The sequence below is a fragment of the Zootoca vivipara genome, chromosome 7 (assembly GCF_963506605.1).
Source record: "Zootoca vivipara chromosome 7, rZooViv1.1, whole genome shotgun sequence".
Lineage (NCBI taxonomy): Eukaryota > Metazoa > Chordata > Lepidosauria > Squamata > Lacertidae > Zootoca > Zootoca vivipara.
Genome location: NC_083282.1, coordinates 31590364 through 31611032, shown reverse-complemented (window position 1 = coordinate 31611032; position 20669 = coordinate 31590364). Strand labels below are relative to the sequence as shown.

The 20669-nt window shown below is 40.2% G+C and overlaps 1 protein-coding gene across 2 annotated transcripts in view; it reads right to left on the bottom strand.

The window, feature by feature from the left end:
* Positions 1 to 20669, bottom strand: part of LRRIQ3 (leucine rich repeats and IQ motif containing 3) — a 44147-nt gene that overhangs the window by 22520 nt on the left and 958 nt on the right. Inside the window, exons 1-5 of one of the 2 annotated variants that reach the window (XM_060276818.1) lie at positions 19060 to 19523; positions 13924 to 14224; positions 12673 to 12996; positions 11095 to 11228; positions 3646 to 3799 (exon numbers count right to left, since the gene is read on the bottom strand). In XM_060276818.1, the coding sequence (XP_060132801.1) occupies positions 3646 to 3799; positions 11095 to 11228; positions 12673 to 12996; positions 13924 to 14187 (876 nt within the window). In that variant the 5' untranslated portion in view covers positions 14188 to 14224; positions 19060 to 19523. Of the gene's footprint in view, positions 1 to 3645; positions 3800 to 11094; positions 11229 to 12672; positions 12997 to 13923; positions 14225 to 19059; positions 19524 to 20669 lie in introns of those variants that run through there. The other variant, XM_035124021.2, reaches the window with a different exon arrangement.

Below are 20669 nucleotides of genomic sequence, written 5' to 3'. Positions count from 1 at the left end.
TGTCCGTAACCCCAAGGTAAGGGGCCAGGGCGGCATATTGATGCCTCTGGGAGCCTGAAGGGAGATGCCTCTGGGAGCCTCTCGTTCAGTGCACCCGGGTCCCCGTCTCTCCCTGTTGGATTTCCCCGTGTTGACAAGGCAAGTTATTATTATTATCATTTCTGTCCTTAGGTGACAGTTGAGAACCAATGCCTACGCAACCACTCACATTGTTTTGGATTTAATAAAGTTGTGGCCAAATTCATGCCAAAAACCATTAAACTTAAATCCTGTCTACGTTGTGATTTATTTAGGGGTGGTTTGGGGACCTCCACACGCAATACTTGTATGACCAAATACAATGTGCCAGTCCTAGACCATTGAGAGGATTTGGTTATACCGATGAAAGTTAAATTCACAATAAATGTTTTGTCTCAATCCAGATAGACAAATCCATGAGCAGAAACAGGGTGGTTTTTTTAAATCTACAAATACCCCACAGAATGGAAACTCCATGAAGCATTTGAAAGGCAGACCCAGAATTAAACAAGGCACAGCTGCAAAAACAAAACAAAACAACTGTACCCTGGCGCCCACCATGTGTTGTGGACTACAAGTCCCATCAGCCCTAGCCAGTATAGCCAATAGTCAAGGATGATGTGAGCTATAGTCCAAAGCATCTGTGGTCAAGCTAACCTGGTCCAATAATGTTTGCATTTGTCTTACCAGCTGAAGCCTGTAAAACCAACTTCTAGCCCCCAAGGCTAGTGACAAATCTGGATATAGGACCATCCTAAAGCTCTGAACTAGCTCCTTCGGAGGAAGTGAAAACCTATTCAGAACAGGTGACTGATCAATTTCTCTGACACAAGAATCACTCACCCAAAGCTTATTTCCCCTCATCCAGCCCACCGCTGCATCCAGACCAGAGTCCAGGGCTTGCATAGTCTCTCCTGATCCAGATGTTATACAGAAATAGAGCTGAGTGTGGCGACACCTGGTCCCCAAATTCCCTAATGACTGACATCATATAGGTGTTAAACATTGGAAGATAGAATACCACCCTGCAGCACCCCATGACACAACTGTGCAAATTTGATTGTGAGATTTCTACTAGGGCAAGCTTTTTAATAAAAGGAAACTGTCTTCCTCAGTAGCTTAGTGCTTAAAGAAAGATTGGGGGGGGGAGTGGAGAGCAAATTCCTAATGGAGTTATAGAGAGGCATACTTCTGAATTGTATGCTCACGCAATGATGCCTGCATATTGGAGCCACAGGCCACCATCACACAAAGTGGAAGCAGATGTTGCCCACCCTATCAGAAACCATTTCATGTCAATTTAGAATATATCATCGCAATTCCTAGTGATGGAACAAGCCATTTTCTTTTGTTACATCCACTCAAACACAGATTGCTGCCACATTGCCTTAATAATATTTGCTCTTATTTTTTGGATGTAATTTAGACATATCAATGTTGAAATTCGTTCTGCTAGTTTCTCCAAACAGACTGCTAGTATTTGTTTTGAAAAAGCAAATAAAAGGAAAGAATTAAGACTTAAGAAAATAATATAAAATGCTTGTATATGCTTTTTCTAAATATCGACTTTGTATGATTGCATCTGGTAGTTCAAAACTCTCATTTTGTCTATTATTATTTTTTTAATAAATAATTTTAAATTTTTCAGGGAGTCCTAATTGACTACTAAGCAAACTGCAGTCCACAGACCAGCAAATTCTGCAGAAAATCCTTCGTAGAGTATTTAGATTCATTATGCAACATATTTAATTGTATCTGAAAAACATGAAATGATCAAGTATATAAGATTACCTAGAAATGTATATTTCCTTACACCAAAGAATCTTGACGAAAAATGTGAGCAGTGTCACAGATATGCTTATCTGCAAGACCAGGATTGTACTACAAGCTCCACCCACACAACTTGCTTCCTTCAAACATACTAACATTATCCTTGGCATTGACCTTGGGTTTGATAAACAGAGAGGGACTTGTGCTTTAATTGCTCACTACAAGTACTGACAAGGAAATATAGATTTTAATTAAAACTCTTTATTTTCAGATTGGTGAGCTGGCTTTAATGGTGACCTCAACAATGCGATTCCAACTTCAAGGGATGCAAGACAGAGATGTCTGTTAGCCTCCATCACTTTTCCCCCTTCAATTTTCATATAAATAACATTGTCCCAGATCTTCAAGGGCCTCAGCACTTTTCTCCTACAATTCTTGGTTGCAAGCTTTATGAGACATTTCCCCAGAGACCTTGAATTATTTTGTGAAAAGGAATTCCTTAGCTTGGGCTATCCTAAAACCAAGATGGTTTGTCTGCTAAAAGTTCACACCTACGTAAGTGATGAATGATAAATGATGAAAGTGCGGGCTCCACTTTTCTCCGTAACCACTTGACCGATTGTCCTGAAATTTTGACACAACGATCCAGGCCACTCCCTTGAGTGTTGTTAGAAGAAGAAGAAAAACCCAACACATCTCAGACAGTATAAATATAGAAAAGATTAAGAATTGTAGGTGTCTGAGAATTCAGTTCAATCAGAACTAGACCTGGTCAGGGCATTTGGAATCCACAAGGCTCTCAACCCTACAAGTAATCATAGCCATATTTACCATTACCCGCTTCTGAGGTGGTAACCTGGTACCCCCTGCACTTAAGATTTTTGGGGGAAAGGTGGAAAGATGATGTCAAACTGGTTACCCTTCAAAAACTGCTTTTTTCAGGTCATTCTTGGGATCTCCCACATGGCAATCCCATTGCCATGGTGAAATTTGTACTTAATTTGAATCTTCCAGGGTTCTCACTGCCTTGCTTCCGTACTGGTAAAAATAACATCATATGCCAGATACAATGTTGCCCAAAAAGTGTCATTCGGAGCACATTTCTAATAGATCTGTACAAAGCTGGTTCAACAAGTGTAAATTCCTTATAATCAAATATGGACACATTTTCCAGGGCTCTACTGATTTTCCTTGGATCCACAGAATGATTCTTGCTGCTATGTGTAAAATGCAGATTCTCCCCTATAGTTTTTGATAGTGCTGCACACAACTCATGGCCCTGATGGAGAAGGAAAAGGGTGTCTGTCAGGCCAACCCATACCAGGTCAAGCTGGGCACCATCTGCCCTGCCTGGATCTGGTTCCAAAATAGTTCAGGGGGAGGGATAATGCTTAATTAATTGTTTAAAACCCCAATTAAACATGCAGCAGGCAGGGAGCATGAGGGAAGGAGGCATTGCCTCTCCTTCTCCCCACTCACAACTAAGGGGGTGCTGCTTTGCAAGTGGCTTTCCTGCAGCAGCATTGATGCAAGATTGATGCCTCTACAATAATCCTGCAGGGTGGTGCTTCAGGCAAGGGCCATCAGACAAGCTTCTCCTGGGACGATGCAGTTTTTGGCCAGGTATGTCTCAGCCTTTCAATGGGGTTTTCCAACACGATGCCTGTCTCTCCTTTCTGCTTGATGCCTGACAGTCCTGGATCACTGTGGGCCACCCAATCCGACCTGCAGCGATCTGTAACTATCTCAGCCCAACTCAGGCAACACCTAAATACTGCTGAATATGCCCAGTTTGCCTGGGGAAAATTGTGGTGCACAACCCTAGTTTCCAAATTAATATATAAATAGCACACTTACTGGGATCCCAGATGCATGCATTTTGACCCCAGCATGCTGTTCCTTCTTAGTCAAAGCTGTCTGCTTCACATCCCTACCAGATCCTAAAGGTGGTAGCTTTAGTCCACCTCCCATGTGACGTTTATATCGCAGAACATCTTGCATAGGAATCAGGCTGTAAGAAACAGAGGTTTGGCAAATTTATTTTAAGGAGGTGAAAACTCAAAGCACGGTAGTGTGTATAGACACAGCCCTTATTGTGCCTTAATACTTTTTTAAGTATTTTCCAAAGCACTATTTATGTTATTGACAAATAAACTGCATATGTTGCATCAAAATGGGACTGACAAAACACTGAGATCAAATTCCTTAATTTTTATTTTAATTTCATGATCTCATTCATCCTCTCAGTATTGGAAATATGCCCCGCGGTCTTTAATGGGGATTTCTCCCAGGCTAGGTGTGGATAGGATGGCAATCTCTGTCACTATATGTATATTACTGAATTTGCTGAAACTTGTCAGAGATAGATATGATATATGTGAACAAAATCTCTGATAAAGCGCTGTAGAGGCACAGGAAAAAGAATAGGAAAAGTACAGTTAGCTGTCTAAAATTAAAGAAAAGGGGAAAGGATCACTGTATTCAAGCTTAGCTTAAATTTAATGTGGGTTTTCTCCATCAGGAAACAGGCTATGAGGGGACACATGAATCACAAGAGCACAAAATACTGCTGTACCAAGTTTTGATAGCTGAATGCTACTTGCTTGTGAAAGGAAAGGAGGTGGACCCTGCCACCTTCTTCAAACATGCATTTAGTGGTATGAAGGAGGAGGAGACTACAATTATGATTATGCCTGAAGATCTATGGATTGGGCTATACAGTTTTAAAGAAGGAATGGGATGTATATTTTCAAACATATCTCAGCAAAGCATATTTTACTATGGTCAGAGAGAATAAGAGTGCAGTCTTATGCATGTTTACTCTAAAGTCAGTCTCACTAAATTCAATGAGTCTTGTTCTCAAGAAAGTGTGCACTGAATTGCAGGCTGAATTTTTTTTAAAAAAATGCTGCTGTTCTTTCCTAAGCATATTATATGTGACAATGAAAATATCAGTTCTAACTGTAATTGGAGTACCCGGGGAAAATAATGCGCTGTAATTAACGCTAGACATGTCAATCAAAATGAAAAGGCCCCTACTGCACAAATCTCTACACACACTGCCTCTTAAGCTCAAAACCGGACATTTTGCCAGTCAGATTGGTTTCACTTTTCCAGAGAGAAAAAAGATGGGTATGCATTTTCTGGACAGAGAAGGCTACAGCGTGACTCAGAAACCTATGAAGTCTTGGTGCCTGTGGGGCAGCTCAATCCATAGAGCATGAGACTCTTAAACTCAAGTAGGGTTGCCTTGGGGAAGGGTTTTTTTCAGTTCTGAGCTTTTTTCAGTTCTGCTCAAAGTTCTTGAGCTCCCCCCCCCCCTGGACATTTCAGTGATTTCTGCCTGGACACTGTTTCCGACGGCCAAATCTCGTCTATGTCTGGGAAATTCTGGACACATGGTAACCCTAACTCAAGTTCACAGGTTCAAGCCCTGTGTTGGGCAAAAGATTCCTTCATTGCATGGGGTTGGACTAGAAGACCCATGTGGTCCCTTCCGGCTCCATGATTTTATAACAAAAATGGTGGTAAATCTTAGGCAAAACAATCTGAAAGTGATCTTCAAAGTTCGTGGAGCTGGTCATGGTAATTACTTAACAACTAGAAAGTGTTAAGCATATAATTTTTATAATGTAACATACAATCCCTTTTAAAAAGATTGACAAAACATTATCCACAGAGGGCTTCATATTAACATAATAATGAAATTATTTTGAAGACATTGGAGAGGAACTGACATTTTTAGTATTATATACTAGAGGCTATTAATAACCTGTAAAATGCATAAGCATGAAGGAGAAATATGTAAGGTGTATGCTCTGAACATCTATTAGCAGAATGCAACTATGCTATGATGTGTTTAGGCATTAAGAAGACTTAATCTCTTCCTGAAAAATTATTAAGTCTTTGTAGCCCCTTCTTAGCATTTTCTTTCTAGAATACTAAGAAGCTTGTGCATAAAATTCTGAAAAAAACAAGTACACTTGCAAGTTCTTTTGCAAATGACTTTTAGAAGTCCTGCATCCAATCCAAACTCTACATTTTTATGTTAGCCAGTTAAATCAATGTTCAAACCTTTGAGATTCACTTCTCCTCCAGCCTTCAATATGGGAACAATAATATATGGACAACAATTTACAGGGCTTCTGAAATGTGTGTGTGAAGTGTTTTGAACACTCTAAATACCATGTATTGTTTTTATAGCTCTCAACTTCATTCTTAGCTAGTTGATATAGAACTGAGTAACTGAGATGATGCCTGAACTTATTCTGATGGATATCACAGTGTACTAAGAGTCAATTTTCAAATGTCCTATCCCATCACTTATTTATTTAACCTTAGCCCAAAGGCTAGGGAGTAGTATCAGCAACTTTTACTTAGAGAATCTTGTTCCCTGACAGGGTCATAATAATCGTATAGCTGTTAGATCTTCTTAGGAGTCCTCTGTAGCCAAGCTCCAATGGACTCAAATGCAACTACTGCTACCGGTATTCCTGAAAAGCTAGTTTTCACAAATTAGCAGAGTTTATATAAGTATTCCACGATGATATGTGCCAAAAACATCCAGCTTATAAGAAATTGTCCCTCTGATCTTAAAACACTTGTTTTGGTGTATATGCCTGCAAAGCCACTGAAATCTTCCTAACATCCCAATGTTGAAAGACATGCAAGTTTGTGTTCCTATTAAACTTTTCAACAGCGCACAGATTTTCTGTGGATGCCCACCATGGTGCCAACATGTAAAGGCATGCATTTTATGTTTCATATTCGGTGCACTCTCTCTTCAAAATACATTTGGCTCAGGGAAGACGCATTTTGTACACTTTTCATTAGTTGGGGGGGGGGGGAAAGGAAAATTGTCACTTCCCCAAAGAAAACTTAACCTGTCTGCCAAAATGATGCAGAGTCTGTCACTCTTCATCAGAGTAGCAGCTTGACAAGATTATCTTTAAAGTAGCTTTCACTTTTCATGCCAAATGGTTGTGCGTATCAAAACAAAGATGGCTGTCAGTATTCAGTGTTGCTTTAAGCAACAAGATATGTAGATAGGTAGCAGAAATACATGGACCTCCAGTGTGCTCTGAGTCTCCAAAGAAGAAAAACAAACAAATCTTTAGAACTACAGAGATGCTACAGTGAAGCAGTGCTGTCCCACAGTAGGACATATTTCACTTTGTCCCCATCGCAGCATTTCTAATTCTCCCTTTGCTCTGCTGTCTTTCCCTTCCAACCAATCAGTCCTCTTCCATAACTACCACTGCTTCTTCACTCCCTCTTACAGGCCAGTTTAAAGGCCCCATGGGATTATCATAGTCCTATTATTACTTTCCCCTCCTCCTCTGGGGAGGAGTTCCAGCATGCATCAGTCCTTGCATGTGTCTGAAAGTGGGAGGAAAGGAGATTCAAGAGACTGTTCCTACAGAATAGTCTTACAATGGACTTCATCATTCACTTCCTCGATCAGCCAAGAAACGGCTCCTGAACTGCTCAAATGAGCTACCTGCAGCTCCTAAGGTAGTTGGGCTTTTCGGTTCGTACAAATGACCAGTCAACCCAACGTGGTATGAGAATCATTGATCTAAACTGACAACCTTTCAATTGCTACTCAGCACAAGATGCTGGAATGGATGGAGAGTGTTTTGACAGATGTGGTTTGCTTGCTTGCTGAATGCTTCACAGAACACCATCTGTGTACAAATAATACAAAGGCACAAGTCAGTGCTTTTCATCTTAGAAATTATGATGCTAAGCATGAATTTAACATCATCTGGTGTGGGGTGTAGTGCACCCACGACATGAATGCAGAATACCCTGGAGAATATAACTTTCTTTCAGATATCACGCTGAAAAGACCAAAGAAAACTTTTAACATCTGAAATATCTCAGTTAGTCATTCACATCACTTAGGCACGTGCACTTTCAACAACAAAGTCCATGAACTTTTACTGTGCATATTGTTCCCCATCATGTATACTAATGCACTTCTGCTGCAGCCACTCTAGGTAGCATAATACTTCTAAAAGTTTCACTTCCTGCAGAAGTTTGGGTGTGTGTGTTTGCACATACAATGGCGAGCACCAAGCATATTAAGAACCTAAGTCTTGTCACGGCATGCGCACGTACAAAGGTGTCCTCATCTCCAGTTATGCTAGTATTTCGCTACTCTCTTCCCTGGACATGTTTGTGCAATTTGGCAACTATACTCACAGAAGCTGAATATTGGATTTAATAAGGTGGCATCAATTCTTAAATTCCTTGATTGAAACATTATGTGGAAAGATTGCAAGTGCACAGTAGTGTGTGTATCATAAAGAGATTAAGTACAGTCATATCTGAGGGGAGAAATCTCTCAGCCACCTTGAACAGTTAAGTTAGTTGCAGTCCACGCCATCACACATTTTAAAGAATCCTTGTCTCCCTAGAAATCAAGAGAATTTGCCACCCTGTGAAAGTGTTCATTTCAAAGAAAATTTATCCCTGATTGGTCCAACACTAGAACTCTGCTAGTTCACAGCGTCGGCACAACGTCTACAACGGCAGCAGGGAAAACCAAGCGGCAATTGTTTTCTAGCTCTTATTAAGGAGGGAAATTTGAGAATAAGAACAAATGCAACCTGTAACAAAAACTTGCAGTGTGGAGTGTTAATTTTTCCAATCGGTCACTATACACTAGCAGTACAGTGGTACCTCGGTTTAAGAACAGTCCAGTTTAAGAACGATTTGGTTTACAAACTCCGCAAAACTGGAAATAGTGTCCCCGTTTGAGAACTTTACCTTGGTCTAAAAACGGCATCCAAACGGTGGAAGTGCACCAGCAGCAGGAGGCTCATTAGGGAAAGCGCACCTCGGTTTAAGAACAGTTTCGGTTTAAGAACGGACTTCCGGAACCGATTAAGTTCATAAACCGAGGTACCACTGTATAAGCTTTTACAGTATGCATTGCTGCAGCTTACACATGTTCAAAATGTGAAATTTTAAAGTGAAATCTATTGCTGTTATTTCACTAGCTGTTGACCCAGTGGAGGCATCAGTTGATGTAAGAGAAGGGGATGCAAATTCTGCCCATTCTTCCTTCTACCTGTGAACCTAAAATCTTTTACAAAGTATTGGGGGACCCTGCAGAACAGCCTGTGATTTTTTGGGGGGGAGCAGCAATGCGCTCCATACTGCAATATTACAATATCAAATAGGTTCCTTAAAATTCTGTGTGTAGACTACATAAAAGGAAAAAAGTTAATGCCAGTGACACTTATTTCTGGAATATTATAGAGTGCAGCTATTCAGCTCTGACAAATTTGTGTAAATGATCAATTGTTTCTGTGCATATGTTAATCTACGCTTTAGCTGTAGAATGCCACTGTTGATTAATTCTATATTTATTTGCCTTTGATGCCTTGCTATGTGTTTATAATCTGTTTTGCAATGTCCTATATATGTTTCCTCACACCGAATATCACTTTCATGCACACATCTGAATGACAGCGTATTTTTTTAATAATTAGAGGTTATAAAACTGGGAACCACTACAAGCTTGAGATAATTAGTTGAAATAAACCCTCCATGATGGGAGAAATATTTTTTCAAAAGCTTTTCATGCTCCAAAATTGTCACACAATCCAAGTGTTTGCAATAATGTATGATATTCTTACACGTTCAATGGCATCATTTAAGCTATTATGGAAGACTGTGAAGGCAATGGCGTGTTAAGTTATCAAATAATGTGCAAATATTTAAGGTTCAATAACATATATTTTTTCATTCAAGGGGAATAAAGAGTCAGGAGTTTCTGCTGCTTTTGCAACACCACAAAGTTAAAAAAAAGAAGACACAAAATGTTTTAGATTATCTATAACCTGCTTCTATCCACCCAGTTCCAAATAATATAGTGGCCAAATAGAAACTAATGAAATAGAAATTAATGAATAGAACTTATGTTTCTAGAATATCTACTTCTCACAGGCCCATATAAGAACAGAGTACATTTGATGAACATTTACTGTTCCCAACCCTAATGCTGCGGAAAGCCATCTAATTAGATTTTAATTTGATCCTGACTTGTTTTTAGCAGGTAATTTAATTATTGTTTGATTTTATACCAATGATATATATTTGACGTTACAGTAGCTGCCCTGAGCCCAGTCTCAGCCGGGGAGGGCGGGATACAAATAAAAGTTGTATTATTATTATTATTATTATTATTATTATTATTATTATTAAAAATTACTAAAAATTATGTTGTGAGTTTCCATAGATTCCAGCTCCAGAGTCGGTATTACTATCACAACTAGGAGCCAGAATTTATAAGAACTTACAAGATATAATTGGCACTTAGGCCTATGTAGAAAACAGAGCACCTGCTATGCTCAAGGCTCAGCATCACGTAGGAAGCTCTCTATAAATATAAACTCATTTTTAATCCCTACAAACACTTACAGCCAAGAACGCTGTACAATATGTCTTTCCTGTCTGCAAAACAAAGATCAGTTTATACAATGAAAGGTCCAGTGTTCAGACCAGAAGCCAAATATGTTAGTACAACATGGGTTAGAATGCTGTCATATATACCAAACGCTTTCCCAGCTCAATGTCACAAACTATATCGGTGCACCAGCAAGAAGATATTACTTCCGTGTTGTAGCAAGAAGACTGCTGCAAATGTTTAGAATCAGAGTGGCAGTGGATTTTCTTATGGCATAACCCCCAGATATGCTGGATGCAACAGTCCAAAAACTATTAAAATTAGTGTATGCTTTGCCATGGGTCTTTTAATGAGAAGTGGATTGCACACTCTTGCTCCCCGAATTACTGAAATAATGCATGACTGAAAAACCAGTCGACAGATCAATGAAACAGCAACTCTGCCCCTTTAGTTACGAGCCATTCTAGTAAAATCTGCTAACAGTTTCTCTATGTACTAGTTACAGGTAGGTAGCCATGTTGGTCTGAGTCGAAGCAAAATAAAAAAATTCCTTCAGTAGCACCTTAAAGACCAACTAAGTTTATATTTTGGTATGAGCTTTCGTGACGAAAGCTCATACCAAAATATAAACTTAGTTGGTCTTTAAGGTGCTACTGAAGGAATTTTTTTATTTCTCTATGTACAACATTTTTAAAATTAAACTGTCCCAACATATAACTACGCCCAAACATCCATTTCAAGAAAGCTTGTAATGTCTGCTATGTTGCATTGCAGACATATTTACCGTATTTGTGTACAAGAAGATGGCTGAAAAGTCAGCTCAAATTAGCTACTCTGCCCTGCATGAAAACAGCTCCTGATTAAAATTAAGCAAAAAATATACTTACCACAATACTTTTCTAATTAAATATCCTCTTATCCATTTCTGAATAATCAGGACTGGCGAATGAAAAGATAGGATGTAATTGATTTTGGAAATTATCTTTTTTACCATTTTCATTTCTTCCTGAAATGTAGTTTCCTACAAACAACAACAACAACAAATAATGAGGATTTTCTGTTAACATACATTAAAACATATTTCCCCCCCCCAAAAAATAATAATAAATCATGCACTTTTCTAATTTTATGTTATGGATCAGGCATACTGGTCAACACTTGCCCCCTTGGTTTTCTCCAGGAAATTTTGTATTTCTTAACTTATAAGGAACTGTCTTTATTTGAAGCTTGGTAATTGAGCTCACAAAAGATCACAAATCCCCCTATTATTGGACCAGCCAGAAACACCATTGGTCCTTTCTGGAGGGTTCTCCACACCCCCGCTTTACATTTAGTAGTTAGCCAGTGAGGACAAGCATCACATTGCTGCCCCCACCCGCAAGAAACCAGGGCAGGGGCAGGGATAATCATGTGACAGGTGCTGTCATGGCTAAAGCTTCTAAATGTTACAGTAGAATCATAGAATTGTGGAGTTGGAGTCATCTAGCCCAATCCCCTGTAGGGATGCTGTTCTGGGCCCCTGATTAATCCTCTCCATTTCTATCGGTTCTCTCACTCAGGTTTCTTACTGTGCCATGCGAACCGGGTCTGATTTACCAGGACCAAAGGACCCAGAAAGCGGTCCTAGAAGCAGATCTTACCATTCAAAGAGCATCAGTCTAAGCATATTTCTTTTGTAAACTAAGTGGTTTCAGCCAGCCTTGCATTTAACAACTTGCCTGGTATCCACAGGCGACTAGGAATGCCATACAGGTGAGTGAGCATCATTCCTCCTCCACCAGTTGGATTTGTTTCCATTCTGGCTACAGAGGAAGGGGAATAAAATTCTCTTATCTCTGTCCCTTCCTCGCCAGCCTGTTTTGCAGAAGGCATTTCATTTTTGCTAGTCTGAAACGAAGCTAACTTCACGTATTTCCATGCCAGATGTTAAAGAGGGGGCTCTTTTGAAGCCAGCACCGAGGCACGTGCTACTAGCATCTTAGCAGGCTAGTAAAAAGAAAAATGCAGCCTAGTCACATTTTCTAGGCATATTTTCAATGTTGGCTTCAATGAAGGAAGGCAATGTTTTTACATTTGGAACATTTCACTGAGCCAAGGAAAGAATCAAAATTGTGTAACTAAACAAAGACATGAATTCTAGTCCTAGCAGCTGTGAAACCATTGTTTCTTCCATCTCTAAATGTTTCTGTTAATTCAAAACAGAGAAAAATTCAGATGCTTTAAATTTATGAAAACATTCATTATTTTTAGGATTATCTGATGAACAATAATTGTAACTGCAAGCCATGACGATTTGCCACAATAATGAATACTTGCACACAGGGTTCCTGGCAGGCAAAGAACTTGGAATGCTCCATTGTGCTTGCTGGATTTCAGCTAATGGCTACAGATTATTATGACATACTTGAAGCTTACTATTCCTATGAAGGCATGCCTTAAAACAAACAAACAACTAGATAACTTACCTTTCCAGAAGTAGGGCAAAAATCAACATAAAAGCTAGGTGTAAAGGGTTTGTATTTTTCAGGAAGCTTCCAATCTTCTATTATTTCCTCATCAGAAATAACATAGTAGTCCAGTGCCTTGAGTGAAAAGATGCTGTTCACAACAATATGCCTATATGCTATTTTCAGGCACAGTGGAGTGTTGAACAAGGTGAGAGCAATCAGATTAGGGCAGAAAGATAACGAATGCACATTTTCCAGTGCTGAAATGCTATTATTATGAAGATACAGAAGCTGCAGTTCTGCCATGTTTACCCAAAACACGGGGCCCGGAAGTTCTTCTATCTGAAACAGCATTGAAACACAATTTTGAAAGAAAGGAGAAAAAAGTAAATACATTGCGAAAAATGTAGTGTAAGTAACCTGTCAAACTAAAATTGCTTCCTCAGCCAAGGAAGATAATAAGCCCAGTCAATGGTCATCTGCATAGTTTTATTTATATATCAAAGACAACACTCCCAGTCCTGAGATGCGTGTGTGCTATGATGTGTGGCTGGGATTCCCCCATTCACTTCAAGACGAGGGAGCAACGCAGTATCCTTTGGAGCAAATGAACGTGAGAATCTCAACTGAGTGCTTCAAAAGGAAAAGGTAAAATTCCAGCCTTCAAGGGGGGGGGGGGATGTTGTGAAAAATAAGAGAAAATAAGCAAACACTCAAAGTGGAAACTGGAATAGTTTTCCCACCTGACTCCCACCATCATGAAAATGCTGACACCATTTTGGGCTCTTAATATCAACATTTCAGGAAATGATTTATAGTTCTTCAGACAGCTAATTTCATACATTAGGTATCGTGAGAAATACAATTTTGGCAATGTTGAAAAGGCCACATTTCTATTGCAATAACGTCCAGAAGAAATAGAGGACGCTGGGTCTAGCTCTCTCTCCAGCCCCACCTCTCACAGACAAACAAACACCCTCTGTTGTTAGAATCAAAAAAATCTAAATGGTGGAAGCTTTTGCAGCATAAATTAAGCCTGCATCAAGAACCTACAGCAGGCATAGGCAACCTTGGCTCTCCAGATGTTTTGGAACTACAATTCTCATGATCCCTAGCTAACAGGGACAGTAGTCAGGGATCATGGGAGTTGTAGTTCCAAAACATCTGGAGAGCCAAGGTTGTCTATGTCTGACCTACAGAAACAAATAAAAAAACTGGCTTGTTTCCCCAAACCATACTTTGTATGTTAATTTTTAAAAATTTGCTCACCTGGTTGTTATGAAGATCCAGTTTAATTAAACTTGTGCAAGACTCAAGTGCATCAATATTCACAATGAAATTTCCAGACAAATCACATATTTTAAGTGAAACACAATACTGCATCTCTCTTAGATTGCATAAATACTGAGTGCGTATCCTGACCATAACGAGATTTTGCAGCTTCTTTAGATCTTTTTGATCGGCGGTTTGCCCATGTTGGAGTAGCAGCTTTTCAGAAGCAGAGACGAGGTATTTTGCAAATTCCTCCTCCATGGCTGTTGATCTCTTTTACAGTCTATCCATGAGATATCTAAGGGGGGGAGGGATTACACAGTAGGTTACATTTATTCAACTTTCAAAAGAAAAACTTCAAGTACCTTAAGTAAATACCCAGCTGGTTGTGACAACACCCCCTGCTCTATTAAAGGACTAGAAGCGCCAGGGGAGGCAGGTAGGAAGAAAGAAATCTAACAGACCATTTGAAAACATGTAAGCAAGTGCAAAATTCTGCTGTTTTTTCCATGTTATCACAATAACAGAAAACACTAAGGAACTGTGTCAATACAAATGGATAATGTAACAAAAACAAAAATAGTGTACCTATAAGCTGGAAAACATGCAGGCAAACACAATGAATTGTACTCTAGGTCAAAGTGTTTTCTAGAAACAGTGCAAGACCTTTATATTCGGGGGGAGGGGGAGAATTAGGGGCTAGTCATAAACAAGAACTTTTGTTTGTTCAATGAAAGTGTCATTTAAATACATATCATTTATTGTTATGATGTTTAACTGAATCTCCAAGTATAGGATAAGCAAGTGTGTATGTGGTGTGTGTGTGTGTGTGTGTGTGTGTGTGTGTGTGTGTACAGAGATGTGCACACACACAAACATATATGGAGAAAGAAAGAGTAAAGTGGAATTGGAGGCAACATACAGGTGTGCACTACTAATGCCATTTGCTTATGATGTGGCTTATCGGTGAAAACTGCTTGATCAACATGACATGTCCCCTTGTCTCCAATGCTGCTCCCCATCACCTGACTGTAAAAGTACGTCCTTCCTCCAACTCAGCTGCTAGTCAGGGATATCAGCCATTTCCTGCAGCATGACTTTGGCCAATGCTAGAAAACCTGCAATATCTACACTGAACTAGTAGCTACTTAAAGCTCAAGGTGGCTATTCCGTTTCCTTCAGAGAACACTCCCAACATGCATTAAAAGGTAAATGAGTATGTAACAGAGCCGCAAGTTCAGTAGAAGGCAGGCCACGTGCTTCCAATTGCAGTCTGAATTTTCTACTGGGGTTGGAGTTGATCAAATCCCTGATCTGGGTAAAGCTGGGGGAAATAAGCTACAATATAGATTGAAATTTAGCTGCTTTTAGTAAGTATGTTGAAAATATTAATTAAAAAATACTTTTAAAAAACTATCTTGCACAATGAGCACTATTACTGAACTGGCTAAGGAATGAAAAACAGTTAACTTTACCCTAAAATCCAACCTATATTTGTGCCAGCAAAATTCCACTGAGGTCACTGGAGATCTGCCAGAAAACTAATTTATGATTTCTTCAGCCTTAACTGAGCAAAAGATAAATTAAATGAGGCTATATTTTAAATTAATTTTTAGAGACGCACCTCATATAAGTCTGCTTTGTCATGGTTTAAAGAGATGTCAAATTAATATTTACTGGATTAGTGAAGAAATTTCAGAAATATATTACTTTTATTTTTAAAGTAAGAAGACCATCAGCACCTTTAATTTCTGCCCTTATTTTAAAGGATGGATAAAGTAGTCTTTTTGTTAGGACCAAAACCAGGGTTTCATGTACTTTTTGTGTGATTTCATACAGAGGCTTCTGCCTTATTTTTAAGACTTCTTTTATTGCAGGATTTGTGCATGGTGAGACCATATCAGAGTGCACGACTGCTTCATTTCCTTTCATTTGCACTTTGTACTTTTATAATCCACCGAAGACTAGATTTGATCCGACTCTTAAAATTAAAAAGAAAGAATAGAGCAAAAAGTATCTGACAGAGGCCACAACATTATAAACCAAGCAATGATATAGAAAGAGATCTCCACACACGTTTATACATCAAGAAGATCTCGGTGAATATCAAGATTCCCAACGCAGCCCTGCGAGGACATTCCACTTGTATCAAGTGAAATGAACTCATATGCTCGCATTGCACTTAGTACTGAAAATGATTGTGGAGACATGAAAATATATAAGCCAGTTTAGCGGAACAAGCAAGCCAGGTACCGTGTTTCTCCGAAAATAAGCCATACCCCGAAAATATGCCATAGTGATAGGCAGTTTAACCTTGTAGGTTAAACTGTACCATACTTAATATAAAAAAAGACATCCCCTGAAAATAAGCCACCGTGTTGTTGTTGTTTTAGGAAGGAATAAATATAAGACAGTGTCTTATTTTTGGAGAAACACGGTAGAACATGACTCGTGGCTCATTTTTCCTTTGGCCGTTTGTAAAAAAAGAAAGAAAGAATAGAACAGAGCCCCAATTTGCTAGAAAGGAGTTAAACCAACTGATCAATGGCAAATCTGTAAAGGAATGGTTTAAACAAGCATTTTCAAGAAGATCCTGCTGGATCAGGCCTGTGGTCAATTTAGTAAAGCATCTTGTTCTCTCAGTAGTAACCTAAATGCCTATGAGAAGCCTGTCCCCTCTTGTGGTTTCCAGCAAGGGGTGTTCAGAAGCACACTGCTTTCAACAGGGAAGGCAGAACATAGCCATCATGGCTAGCAGCTGTTGAAAGCCTTACCCTCCATGAATTTGTTTAGTCCTCTTTTAAAGCCACATGTCACTATTCCTAGATGGACAGAGGAAGCAGTCGCCTCCAGGCAACTCAACATTGCTGCTGCTTACAGTGTGTGGCCTTCTTTACCACTGTGAACCCTGAAAAGACCTGATCCCTGTTCTCTGCCTGACCCATCTCCACTCAGCCTGGGACGGCATAGCTCCTGAAGACATAGGCTGCTCCTGCTGCTGAAGGCAGCATTTCGAATGCATTTCGAAGTTTGGAGAAATGTTAATATGGATGCTTTTGTTAACTGGCAAATGTGGATGTGAAATACTGTGTATATGGAATGTAGTTTATATATTTATGACTATGTCTGTTTTGATTTGTTGACTGTTCTTCTGAGCTGCTTTGAAATTATTTGGAAAAGGAGCATGCAGTAGCAATAGAGATGACTCCTGCGGACCTTTAAATTCTAGATTTAAACCACTTCTTCCTTTACTACAGACTTGCCTCAAGGCTTCCCTCATCACCAAGAGCCATATTCTATGTGGCCTGTATGAGAAGTCCCATACTTCCCAGAGGGGGCTATTTCTCCTGCATTCAGCATCATGTTTCCTCTTTGTTGCCCCATTGCTAAGACAAGTATAATCGCGTTTGCCATTGTGTTGCATAATGATTGTTTAAAGCAAGAGTATAAGTCTTTAAATAAGCAAACTATGCATTTCAGAGGTGCAAGAAAATAATAACAATAAAACCGTTCCCCTTAGCTGCTACCCCTCACCTATGAAATCACTATTTCACTATCAGAACAGAACTTCACACACACACATGGTGGTAAGTTGTGACTCCTGACTTTTGAGGAGGAAGGGGTGGTGTTGCTGTTAAAATTAGAATATTATTACTAGTAATATTGTCATTATTAGTTAAGAATTATTTTCTACCCTTCACCAGGGCATGTTACGATATTTTTTAAAATACAGTGCAACATTAAAATAAATTAAAACAAATTACAGAATAGGATAGGTCCTAAAACATAAGTGTCAAATCCCCGGGTAAAGAGGTAAATATGCTGAAAACTGCATAAGAAAATTGCAAGATGTCAAGAGTCTACAAATATCAGCTTGGCTTACAGGTACTAGCAAAGCCTCTGTCCTTCTTGGTACTAACTTCATCCCCACCTTTGGTAAGCAGAGGGCTTGGAGAAGAGACAGGCACATAAGAAACCCTGGAAATGCTCACTGCTTTTCCCCTTCAGGAAGCTTTTCAGGGCATGTTTTTTTTCTTCCCTGTTTCTATTCCTGTAATGGGGGGGGGGGGGAATCCCACAGCTACCTTCTGTGATCTAAAAAGCACAAAGGGTTTGAGGAAGAAGCACCAGGAGAATGCTACCTCTTTCTTTTCTTAGTCAAGCTAGTGGATGAGTGAGAGCCTTTCTGAGTGTCCTGTGGGTCTCTCTTGCCAGAGGGGGCAATAGGAAGGGAGGTAAGAGGATGTGACATTGCATTAATATTACAATCATGTGCACAGTCGCACACAAGTACAATTCTTAGCATAAGGAACAATCTTTTGGAAATTTGGATAAAGAAGAGCATTGATCTGGATCATGTACAACATCAAGCCAGGCTTGGGCACTGCAAGCCTCATGATCACGTGCTCTCCTATTCTTCTCCCTCTCAGTTTTATTTATTTAGCACACAAATCCACACCTTACCCTTTTTTTAAATTCAATTCCCAGGCCAGCTTTCAAAATTTGAAAACACAATATTACAAACTAAAAACATACCCTAAACATAAAATACACCAGCCAACAGATCAAATCAAATTAATAGGCCTGATAAAGTAAAATAAAAAAAGTTTTTGCCTGGCACCAAAATGACATCAAAATACGTGCCGGGAGCATCTCCATGCTGAAAGCATTCCAGAATCTCTTTTCTCCATCTGGCCAATTACCAGTAGCTACTTCAACTTCCATGCAAACCATAGTTCGTTGTTACAATAGAACTAGCAGATTATGGGTTGCACTCGGCTATAGACCAGAACGGTAATGAATCTTAAATGTGATTTCCACACCAAGCTTGGATGTAATGGCAGACTATGACACCACCTTGCATCAAACCATCGCACTGTATTACAAGCCTGTATGAGGTTCCAGATGTGGTGTGTCCTGCCCTTTTCCTCAGACCAAGCCTCTTGCCTGGCTTCTTCTTCCCACCTGCCTGCTTCTCCCTTCAACACCCAACTGTCACCTTCTCCCAGCATTCCAGACCATCCTCTCTTCCCTAGAGAGGAAGGGCTGGGAAAGGCTGTTATCTCAGTGGCAGGGCACGTTCTTTGCCTGCAAAAGATATCCCCAGTTCCTTGGTGGATTTGTTCTTCTTACCTGTCACATGCATTAATATTAGGACTATGTGCAGGCCAATCCCTGTTCCAGAGGGAGAAAAAGCAGGTAGGAAAGGGTAGATGAGGGGGCTGCTTCTTCCATGACTGACCTTCTATGCTGCACACCCAGAAAGAGAGAGAAGTTGTGTTCTGTAGGTGAGGGGTGGGCAAATTGTGGGATTTATTTGTGGGGTGTTTGGGGTTTATTTAAACTAGAACTGCAAGGTCCGACCAAAGCCGGTAGTAAAATAATGACCGATTGTGTAAGAGCAATAATAATAATAATAATAATCATCATCATCATCATCATAGTTGAATTATTTATACCCCACCCATTTGGCTGGGTTTTCCCAGGTCCACTTTGGGTGGCTTCCAAAAGTATACACTTAAAACTGAGAAAGAGGGTGCCTCTGCACAGTGGCGTAGCAAGGTCAGGTGGTACCCGTTGCGAAAAATTTCTTGTCACCTCCCCCCCCCCAACTGAAATTATTGAAAGGAAAAATAAGATACTTATCAGTGGCGTAGCTAAGGCTTTTGCTGCCCGGGGTGGTCACTGGGTTTGCCGCCCCTCTTGCTGTTCCTCATGCGGGAGTCCTGTTGATTTGCCACGGTCCTCCCCTCCCTTCCTACTGTCCCTCCCTTCTCCCTCCCTTCCCAAAGGGTGGGAAGGAACTCAGTTCCTGTCACCTCAGACTCCACCTCTTTTTGCTTTACTTAATGCCTCATCATGTTCTTTGTTTCTCTTGTTTCAACCACAGATAGACCTCAAGCACCTATTCCTGCCTGGCAAAAGCACCCAAGTACAATGCAAAAGCAGGAGCCAATACGGGAGGATGTAATCTCTCATACCTGCATGCTGCTTCTGTGAACAGCCATAAGTACAGTGCTCAAGAACAGTGGATTTAGGTGGTGTCATAGCTGTTTCGCAGCCTGCTGCAGTTGTGGGAAAGCCCAATGGGGCTTGCCGCAGGCATGGGAAGACCCAGCGAGGTCTGGCCCCTCAAGGTGGGTGGGTGGGCTTAGCCCCATCCCAATTTTGCAGGGGGTGGGGGGGTCTGAGCTCCCCTCAGCCATAGGGAGTTGGTGCCTATGGGTGGGGTGGTCACATGAAGACTGCCTTCTTAAATCTTCCCTAATCAAGGTAAGTGCTTTACAAAATTCCATGTTTAAAAAAATCCCCAAATCAGCAAGTGACGCTGGAGCCTATCAGAAGGGATTTTGCTTTCTGTTCTTCTAAGTCCCACTAGTCCCTTTCAGCCTGAAAGGTTCTATGCTTAGGCAGGAATAACCAGCTTCACCGATATAAGGTGGGGGGCACTTGGTTTATCAGCAGTATATGTTAACAGGATCTAGGAGTCTTAGTAGACCACAATATGAGTCAACAAGGTGATGCTGCAGCAAAAGAAGCTAATGCTACCGGTACTATAGGCTGCATCAACAGAAGTCTAGTCTCTAGATCAAGTACCACTCTACTCTGCCTTGGTCAGACCACACCTGGAATACTGTGTCCAGTTCTGGGCGCCACAATTTAAGAAGGACATTGACAAAGCTGGAATGTGTGCAGAGGAGGGCAACCAAGATGATCAAGGGTCTGGAAAGCAAGCCTTATGA